Below are 9,957 nucleotides of genomic sequence, written 5' to 3'. Positions count from 1 at the left end.
CTGGAGAAAGCCATTGGAAGTACTTGGATTGGTCCAGGTGGGATGGAGGCAGTGACAGGGAGAATGAGTGTGAGTATGTATGACTTTTTCAGACTAGAGGTATAAGGTGTGAAGGCTTCGGGGAGTCACTGCATCATTTCCAGTTTCAAGTACCTAGACTGGTCAAAGCAGAAAACTGACAGGTATTTATTTTGTACCTCCTGTGTTTCCAGACATGTGCTAAGAATGGAGTCAAACCACGGTACTGAGGGAGAGACCAGGGAATCTATTTCTGAGATACTCTGGAATCCTTGGGATAAGCGTAGAGTACCACGTGGGGTAGTGAGAGTTGGGGAGTAAGTGTGTAGGGGGGATATCCCCTTGCTGCTTGCAGCAGAGAGTGGCATCTTTGCAGGCAGTTATACTACCGAGAATAGTCTCTTTCCCAGTTCAGAAGGGTGTGGGGGTAGAAGGGTCAAAGTCCAGTTTTCTACTTTCTAGCCTGGTAACTGGAGGTTAGAGTATCAGGCTGGTCACTGGGGAGTCACAGGATCCAGGTGCCTTTTTTCCTCTGCAGGTTTTTCATTCAAATTAGGTTTCCTGGCCCTGATTACTGGGATGGGTAAGGATGATCCTGAGTTCCTGAGCAAAGGGAAGAAAGGGTTAGGCCTGAGGAAATCTGAGCCTTGAGTGTGGTAAAGGGCACAATGCTGCTGAAGGCAGTGGTTGGAGTCTGGAAGTGAGGAACCTGGGCCAGGACTGTTCACCATCAAGCCTTGAAGGTAAGCGTCTCCTTGTTTGTGTCACTATGGCCATGAGCTGCAGAAGAGAGTACCTGGGCTCTCTCGAGCTTAGGAGCAAAGCTGGCTTCTGAGCTGAATGTGGTGGAGTAGAGAGGGTGCCTCGCAAGCCAGAACTCTGGCTCTCTGTTCCCAGAGCTGACCAGTTCTGCCCATGCACCCTTCCTGCCCCGACCCTTCCTCCAAATCGGGTGCATTGAGAGCTGTCTCGGAGGAGGTCTGGACAGTGAGTCTGGGCCAGGCAGGAGGTTTGAGAATGAACTTGGCCACCTGGCACTTCCTCCCACAAGCGTTGAGAGCTGTCCTAAGACAGAGTACAAGGCCTTGTAAGGGTTGGAGGGCTTAGCTTGGGGCAAGGCATCACAGGGATTTGGATGCTAGCTTTTTTCTGGGTTCTGAATATAGGAATACTGCCTTTAGGTAATAAATAGGAGATGGAGAATCTGTTCTTGCCTGTGCCAGATCTTGCATTGATGGGATGAGACATCCCTGGCTAGAACAGCCAAAGGGCAGGGTGGGCGAGGGAGGTCATGCTTCATTCCTGGTTACGAGCGCATAACCATACCTGAAAAGGAAACATCTAGTCAGCCAGGGTATAGGCATGCTCCTGAAAACGTGCCATTCGATTTGGAACCCAGATTTGTCTATGCTGACTCACAGCTTTTTCTTTATTAACAATCCGTCAAACATACTAAAACCATTTAAAAAGCAGTGCCTTGCTTACTATCTGGCGCATGATAGTCACTCAACCTTGATGAATGAACAGACGTCATTGCCCTTGACCAAACTGGACATGACGGGTGCCCCATGAGTCTTGGAAGCCAGGGGTCTGTGGTAGTGTCTCCTACTTGCTGACAGACACCTTTGAAGGTGGAAACCTCTCCAGGAGTGGCCCTCTGATTAACTTGTGCCTTGAGTCAGGATTGGGCCTGCTCCCCTGCCTTTCCCAGGACCATTTCACTTTTCTCTGTCCTTCAGGTTCCTCCTAACTTGATCCAAGGAGAAAGCTCCTTCCTCCATGGTCCCTTCCGGGTCCAAGAGGGCTTTGCTGCCCTCTGTGGGTGACGTTGTCTTAGTTTTGCCCTTTTCTGCTACCATCCTCTCTCACCCCTTCCCATTCAGATTACCTACCAAACAAAGCCTCAGAGCTGGACAAGACAGTAGCCGTCCACCTCAGTGGCACCATTCCAGTCAGCCGATGCCTCAGTGCAGTGTGCGTGGCCACCCTTTGCTCAGAAACTTTCAGTGGGTTCCCACTGCCATTCAAGGCTCTCCACAACCAGCTCTCCCTTCTCTCTCCAATTACCTCTGTCTGGTCTTCTGGCTAAATCCCTTACTTTAGCCAAACTGGTCGGTTCATTTTCCCCAAATATCTGGCCCTCTGCCTTTATACCCTTTCTCCCTTGTTTAGAAACACTGCTTCCCTTTAAGGTATGCAAAGCTGCCATGGCCTCTAGTCACAAGGACGTTTTTCTCCTGGCCTGGCTCCTTCAGCTCCGCTAGCACAACTCCCTCAACACCTCCCACACATCGCCTTGGATTGCTGTGTCTCATGTTCATTCATGCAGTATTTTAATTTCAGAATTTATCTTTGTAACCAAAATAATTTTTATTGCAAAAGATCCAGACAATACCGAAGTGTTCAGAGCAGCATGTAGGACTTGTTCCCCTCTGCTCACTCTGTCCGCAAAGGTTACCACCCTCGGCTATTTGGTGTGCATCCTCTAGTTCCTTTTCTAAATATATGTGTCTATAGACACATTTGGGGAGGGGTTAAAATATAAAGGGGCTCATCCCATCTATTATTCTACCTTTTTATTTTTAAACTTTAAGGTATATATGTTTGTCTTAGAGGTTTTCTATATTAGTATAGTTAGGTTTTCCTTTTTAATGGTTTCTCAGTACTGCATAGTATATAATATTTACTCAGAATAAAACATATCTGTCTGGAATCTGTTATATGGAGGGTATTGTGCAGCTAGCACCTAAGGGACTCCAGATATCTTGTCCTCGCCATCAGTGAGCTCGCTCTTTAGAGGAGAGGGGGACGGAGGAGCGGGAATTCACAAATAACCACAACACAAGGGAAAATACATTAAAGTCCCCAAGTGTGCCTGAAGTTCCGAAATAAGAGAAGTCACTTCTAGCTAAGGGGATCAGGACTTAACAGCGGAGGTGATCTTCAAGCTTGGCCTGGAAGGAGCTTGACAGGTGAAGGAAGAGCATGAACTGCACACAGAGATGAAAACACACAACGCAGGTTCATCTGATGCCATGAGCATGAAGGGGATTTGATTCAATTTATAAACATTTATCAAGCATCAAATGTGTCAGACATCGTACTAGGCAATGAGAATATAGAGATGAGAAATACGAGGTTCCTGTCTTTAAAAGGCTTTCATTTTAATGGAATCAAAGCCAGGTTTGGAAAGGCAGGTTAAGACCAGATGATGACAGCTTTCAATTGGCATATCAGGTAGTCTGAATTTAATTCACTGGACAGTGTGGAGCCATGCAGGCTTTGTAGTGGGTAGGTAGGTAACGTGACTGAAGCTGAACAGATGGCAACAGTGAACAGAATGGGCTAGAGCAGGGAGAGGCTGAGGCCGAGGGGCTTATTTTGTTGTTTTTTGTTTTAACAAGATAGAAGTTCATTTCTTTTTAATTTTTGGCCACACCGCGCGGCCTGTGGGATCTTAGTTCCCCAACCAGGGGTCGAACCCATGCCCCCTGCAGTGGAAGCACGGAGTCTTAACCACTAGACTGCCAGGGAAGTCCCTAGAAGTTCATTTCTGCCTCAGTTAAAAGGTGTCTGGTGGTGGGCAATCAGGACTGGTGTGGTGGCTCTACAGTTACCAGTCTCTGATGACTTCTTTTTGTTCACTATCCTACTTACATCCTCATGGTCGCCTCATGATCTAATATGGCTGCTAGAGTGTAATTCATCTCATCTGTATTCCAGGCAGCGGAAAGAAGGAAGGGAAGGAGACTGGGGGGGAGGAGGTGGGGCACTGCGACACACTGCTTAGTTAAATTAACTTCCTTTAAGCAGCCTCCCTGGAAGTCCAGGACAATATTTCAAACACTTTGGTTTATGTCTTATAGGCCAGAACTTAGTCACGTGGCCCTATACAACTTTAAGGGAGACATGGAAATATAGTTCTGTTTGTGTTTGATTTTTTTTTTCCTTTTTAAAGAATTTGAGGAATAATTTGCATAAAGTGCAATGCACAGATCTTATACAGTTTGATAAGTTTTGACAGGCATACACCCATGTAACCCACATCCCTATCAAGATATGGAGCATTCCATCACCCCCAGAAATTTCCTCCTGCTGAGGGGGCTTTTTAAAAAAAAGAAAAGAAAAAACCCAAAAGAGAAATAATGAAGGTTTAATTAGGGTGGTAGCTGTGGGAATGGAAAGAAAGAGCTGGAGAGGCTGTGGAGGGAAAATCCAAAGCAGACTGGTTGGATGTGGGGGTGAGAGGAGGATCAAAGAGAGTGCTGACAGCAGAACCAGGAACAGAAACAGGAGGTTGGGAGTGAAGTCTAGATGGTTGCAGGTGGGATGGAAGGAGAAAGAGGAATGAGTACGGTATTGTGTGTGTTGATTTGCGGTGCTGGTCAAGCATCCAGGTGGAGATCCCCAGTACACAGTGGCGCCTAGAGCTTAGGAGGGCAGTCAGAGCTCAATGGCATCGTGGACCAGAGAGATGCTTAAGAGGACAAGACCTAAGAAGTGATCCAAAATATGGTGACTGTGAGCTCACTGATGACTTTTGAGGGAGCAGAATCCAGATACCCAAGGCCTGAGTGGGCAGTGAGGGCTTAAATCATGCACAAGGGGATTGGTAGGGTCACCCGAAATAACTTAAAAAGTCTTTTAAAAACTGAAGTCCTGGGACTTCCCTGGTGGCGCAGTGGTTAAGAATCCACCTGTCAGGGCGCTTCCCTGTTGGCGCAGTGGTTGAGAGTCCGCCGATGCAGGGGACGCGGGTTCGTGCCCCGGTCCGGGAGGATCCCACATGCCGCGGAGCGGCTGGGCCCGTGGGCCGTGGCCGCTGGGCCTGCGCGTCCGGAGCCTGTGTTCCGCAACAGGAAAGGCCACAGCAGTGAGAGGCCCGCGTACCGCAAAAAAAAAGAAAAAAAAAAACACCTGTCAGTGCAGGGGACACGGGTTTGAGCCCTGGTCCGAGAAGATCCCGCATGCTGCGGAGCAACTAAGCCCATGCGCTACAACTACTGAGCCTGTGCTCTACAGCCTGCAAGCCACAACTACTGAGCCCATGTGCCACAACTACTGAAGCCTACAAGAGAAGCCACCTCAACGAAGAGCAGCCCCTGCTGGCTGCAACTCGAGAAAGTCCGCGCGCAGCAACGAAGACCCAATGCAGCCAAAATAAATAAAAAGAATTTCTAAAAACAAACAAAAAACCCGAAGTCCTTGCACAAACATAAAATGGGTGTATGTAGCTGGTCTTTTGACAATTTTGTTGATGAAAGGAGAAAGGAAATGGTAATGTCAGAGGGAAAGATCAGGGATTCATCCCACCCTTACAGTGAAATAACCTGTGCTCTTTTCAGTTACCTTAAGGACAGGGTGATGGGACAACACCCTCCCTCCTTTTGGGTATATGACCTCCAGAAAATCAAGCTGAAGGGCTGGATATGGGAGAGGGATACGACCTTCGGCTGCTGCTGGGTTGCGGTGGGCCAGCCAGACACTGCCAGGATAGGTGTGAGGACACATATATCTTTAAGAGGAAAGACCAGAGCGCAAACTGGCTGGACTCAGGTAGTCCTGGGTTTGAATCCTGTCTCTGTCACCACCTAGCTAGATGACCTTGAGCAACTTACTTAACCTGAACACCCAGTTCGTCATCTGTAAAATGGAAACAACCATGCCTACCTTTCAAGGTGGTTTTGAGGATTACAGACAAGTGTCTGCAACACAATAGGTAGTCGTAAATGGGTGCCATTATGTGGCCCAGCCCCTCGCGATGGGACCGAACGGCTAACGGACAGGTCAGAATCTCAGGGCAGGGAGAGCTCCCGCGGCCTCCTCCCTCCAGGAGGTGGGGACAAGGTGGAGGAAGGGCTGCGGGAGGAGGAGCTGGCGCGCGTCGCGACCCGCCCCGTCCCGTCCAGTCTGGCCTGGGCGCTGAAGGAACTGCGGTCCTAGCCGCTGCCACCCAACAGCCTGTCCTGGGTGTCCCGTGCCCTGCGCCCATCCAGTCATGACCCTGCGCCCCTCACTTCTCCCGCTCCGTGTGCTGCTGCTGCTGCCGCTGCTGCTCAGTGGGGCGGTGTGCCGGGCTGAGGCTGGGTTCGAAACCGAAAGTCCCGTCCGGATCCTCCAAGTAGAGACCCTGGTGAGGAGGAGATAGTCCCGGGCGGGCTCTTTGGAGGTCGGGCCTTGTGAGGAGAATGCCGGGGTCTCAAGGAACCTGGGAGCGGGGAGGAGAGGCAGTGCGGGCACTGAATTGGGGGTGCTGAGTCTAAGGGCAAGAACGGGATCTTTGGAGGAGCCTCCGTGACTCCTGTAGTGCGATCATAGGTGGAGCCCCCGGAACCGTGTGCTGAGCCTGCTGCCTTTGGAGACACGCTTCACATACACTACTCGGTGAGGGGCCTGGGGGGCCGGGGCGGGGCCTGGGGGGGCGGCGCCCTGCAGCAACACGTCAGCTTTAGCTTGGACACGTGGCAAGCGGTTCGCGAGTCACTCCGGCTCTGGGGGTCCTCCAGCACGTGGCCGGGGGAGGGGCGCTCCTCTTCCCTACCCTTTTTACCTCCCTGCTTTTCCGCCAGTTCCTCCCGGGCCCTGAGAAGTGAAGGGTGGAGGGATCTCCGAGAAGCGCCAGCCCTTTCTGCCCCGAGGGGAATGCTAGGCAGCAGTCACTAGCGGGTTGCCGACCGAGGCCCAGGTGTGTGCGCGCCCTGCTGGGAGGGAGAGGTACTAGGTGTGTGCTCTAGAAGCTCTTCCCCCCCACCCCCCCACCCAGGGCAGCTTGGTAGATGGACGCATCTTTGACACTTCTCTGACCAGAGATCCTCTGGTTATAGAACTTGGCCAAAAGCAGGTGATACCAGGTATGTGAGCCGTACCTCCCATTCCACTTCTTCCCAACCTAAGCCCTTGCTTAGCTTCTTCAACTCCTAAGCTACAGTGGAAATGTCCCCTGGAATAAGACCCCAGGGCTCTACCAGCCACCTCCTGAGGTTCAAACTCCGCTTCTAGTACTCCTCTTGCCCCACACCACATTGGAAGCCAGAGATTCCAGCAGTGGGGAGCTCAACTGAGGGTCCATGGGGAGCCTTTGAGCCTCCTCTCCTGGGATTTGGGGAATGTAGGTAGTTTCCTATTCAGTTGTGTCTTCTTCCTCAAGGTCTGGAGCAGAGCCTTCTAGACATGTGTGTGGGGTGAGTATCTGGGCAGGTGGGCTTGGGTACCCCCTCTGCATGGCTCTGCTATCCCTGCTCCTAGAGGAGGCAGGAGAATGGGCTTTGGCTTCACACTGGGCAGGTCAAGGTCACTGGGCACTGAGGCTTTGGATGAAGCCTCAGGCTTCCTGGCTGTGGATTTTGTTGGTGGAGTTGAGACATGTGGGGGGATGGACGCCTTGGCCGGTCAACCTGTTTGGTGCTCAGGTGGGAAAGTTCACGTTTTGAGTGTGAATATCCAGAGGGTTTTGTTGGTGGGGCTTCAGGTGGACCGAGGTGGCTGGCCCACCTGTTCCCACCTCTGGCTATGACTCACATTCCTTCCCTCAGAGAGAAGCGAAGGGTAATCGTTCCTTCTCACTTGGCCTATGGAAAACGGGGATTTCCGCCATCTATCCCAGGTAATCTGACTAGGCCTCTCTCTGTGGCTATCAAAATACCCAGTCCCGGGGACTTCCCTGGCAGTCCAGTGGTTAAGACCCTATGCTTCCAATGCACGGGGCGCAGGTTGGATCCATGATTTGGGAACTAAGATCCCACATGCTGCACTGTGCAGCAAAAACAAACAAAAACACCCAGTCTTTAAGAGCCACATACAAGGAGCTATGCACTTTGTCTGGAGCTTGAGAAGGTCTAAACCCAGTTTCCTGAAAGGTACAGGAGTGGCTGAGGCTTCCTTCTGCAGGGCCACCTTCTTCCTCCTCAGATCACCAGCAGGGACTAGGAATATATAACCTGTTAAAGCCACTGGCTTGTCCTCTGGCAGGCAGCAACCTTTTAGGGAGGAGACACCTGCTTGAGCCACACGAGTCTGCTGCCTGTGCCACCTCTCCGAGAACTCTGGACTTCTTTCCTGCCCTTTTCCTACAACTCCAAACTGTTGGTTGTGCAGTTGGCATGGCTTCTCACCACATCTGCACCGTTCCTTTCAGCCTCCACCAGGATGATCACAGTCAAGTAATTCAAAACAAAATAAAACAAAAAACAACTTTTAAAATCCAAGCCTGGGACTTCCCTGGTGGTGCAGTGGTTAAGAATCTTCCCTCCAATGCAGGGGACTCGGGTTTGATCCCTGATCAGGGAACTAGATCCCACATACATGCTGCAACTAAGACCTGGTGCAACCAAGATAAATTAAATAAATAAAAAATTAAAAATAAGTTAAAAAAAAAAAAAAAGCCAAGCCCACCCCCTAACTTTAAAAGCCCTCACAGGTCACTGCTGATACCTATTTTTTTTTTTTTTTTTGATACCTATTTTTGAAGGCCTGAGACTAGACAGATTTCCCAAGATGCATATCTCTTGCTTTTGGTTATAAGAAATGTTCTACTAGCGAAAATGACTTGTACTTCAGAGTATTGGGATAAAAGTTCTCATCCGAGTTCCAGCTTAGACAGAGACCCATAGAGAGGGTCAGGGGACTAAAGAGAAATTCTTTTACCCAAAGTTCTGTTACCTCCTCATTTCCAGTGCTGCCTGTTTGCATTTCTCCCCCAACTCATTCCTGTCCATTCCTCCACTCCTTTTTTTTTTTTTTTTTGCGGTACGCGGGCCTCTCACTGTTGTGGCCTCTCCCGTTGCGGAGCACAGGCTCCGGATGCGCAGGCTCAGCGGCCATGGCTCACGGGCCTAGCCGCTCCGCTAGGCATGTGGGATCTTCCCGGACCGGGGCACGAACCCGTGTCCCCTGCATCGGCAGGTGGACTCTCAACCACTGCGCCACCAGGAAAGCCCCACTCCTTACATCTTAAACCACATCCTTCTTCCTCTCTAGCCTTTATGGTGAAACACCTATTTTTTTTTTTAACAATCACATTGAGGTGTGCTCATTGGTTGGCGAAATTTTAAAAAGTCTAGTTTAAATCCAATTAATTTCAGCCCCGCAAAGATTCTCTCCATGTGGCTGTTTAGAAATGGAATACAGTTAGTACAGAGGTCTCTAACTTACAGATGGACTTCACAAGTACTTTTCACAGCAAGTTTTTCTGTCCTGGCAAAGACCTGTCAGTGAATACAAGCCACACTTGTATATTTGAGGTAAACGTGACTATAACTAGATAGCTCATAACCCTCCTCTGCTTCTGCCTTTGTAAGAGAACTCGGCCCCACATTTAAATCTCGCCAGCTTTACAGTTGGTGCTGTGGTTGTGGTCTGCCCTCCCCGCTTTCATTCAGATTTGAGTTCTGGGTAACATGCACAGGGATTCTAACCTTCACCTCCTCTCTGCCTCCAGCGGATGCAGAGCTGCATTTTGACGTGGAGCTCATTGCACTGATCCGAGCCAACTACTGGCAAAAGCTGGTGAAGGGCATTTTGCCTCTGGTAGGCATGGCCATGGTGCCAACCCTCCTGGGCCTCATTGGGTATCACCTATACAAAAAGGCCAGCAGACCTAAAGTCTCCAAAAAGAAGCTCAAGGAAGAGAAAAGAAACAAGAGCAAAAAGAAATAAAAAATAAGTTTTTAAAATCTTTGCATTTTTCACCCGATACTTTCTGCTGCTACCTTTGTAAGTGGGAATAAGGTAAAGGGCTGGGGAGAAAGGGCATTCTTCGTTGGGTCTTGCCTGGCATGGGGGTGGTTGGAGGCTTTGGATCTCTTCTCCTGGCCCTCTTCCTGTCCTGACTTACCCCAAGGACCATGGGATCTCTGGGTCCCGAAGGTATGTGTTTTGGCTCCCATGGCGTCCTGACTGAGGAGCAATCCATCGCTGAGAAGTAAGCCTCTGGGTAGTTGC

At 50.1% G+C, this 9,957-nt stretch overlaps 1 protein-coding gene across 2 annotated transcripts; it reads left to right on the top strand.

The window, feature by feature from the left end:
- Window positions 1-5,173: 5,173 nt before the first annotated feature.
- FKBP11 (FKBP prolyl isomerase 11) lies at window positions 5,174-9,693 on the top strand. 2 transcript variants are annotated; one of them, XM_027106121.1, is made up of 6 exons: window positions 5,174-6,151; window positions 6,337-6,402; window positions 6,782-6,869; window positions 7,166-7,199; window positions 7,551-7,621; window positions 9,455-9,693. In XM_027106121.1, the coding sequence occupies exons 1-6, from the start codon at window positions 6,017-6,019 to the stop codon at window positions 9,670-9,672; spliced, it is 612 nt and encodes a 203-aa protein (XP_026961922.1). In that variant the 5' UTR covers window positions 5,174-6,016; the 3' UTR covers window positions 9,673-9,693. The 2 variants fall into 2 exon arrangements, with proteins under 2 accessions (XP_026961922.1, XP_026961923.1); XM_027106122.1 differs by lacking the exon at window positions 6,782-6,869 and having other exon boundaries at window positions 6,121-6,151.
- The last annotated feature ends 264 nt before the right edge of the window (window positions 9,694-9,957 follow it).

This window comes from Aethalodelphis obliquidens, unplaced genomic scaffold, assembly GCF_003676395.1.
Source record: "Aethalodelphis obliquidens isolate GAN/ISIS:26980383/991018 unplaced genomic scaffold, ASM367639v1 scaffold8, whole genome shotgun sequence".
Lineage (NCBI taxonomy): Eukaryota > Metazoa > Chordata > Mammalia > Artiodactyla > Delphinidae > Aethalodelphis > Aethalodelphis obliquidens.
This window is presented reverse-complemented; position numbering and strand designations above follow the sequence as displayed.

What these genes read in the sequence shown, in the direction of transcription:
- FKBP11 (XM_027106121.1), top strand. Translation starts at nt 6,017, where the DNA reads ATGACCCTGCGCCCCTCACTTCTCCCGCTCCGTGTGCTGCTGCTGCTG. An exon ending in TCCTCCAAGTAGAGACCCTG is followed by an intron (nt 6,152 to 6,336) that starts GTGAGGAGGAGA and finishes GTGCGATCATAG; the next exon opens with GTGGAGCCCCCGGAACCGTG. An exon ending in CGCTTCACATACACTACTCG is followed by an intron (nt 6,403 to 6,781) that starts GTGAGGGGCCTG and finishes CCCCCCACCCAG; the next exon opens with GGCAGCTTGGTAGATGGACG.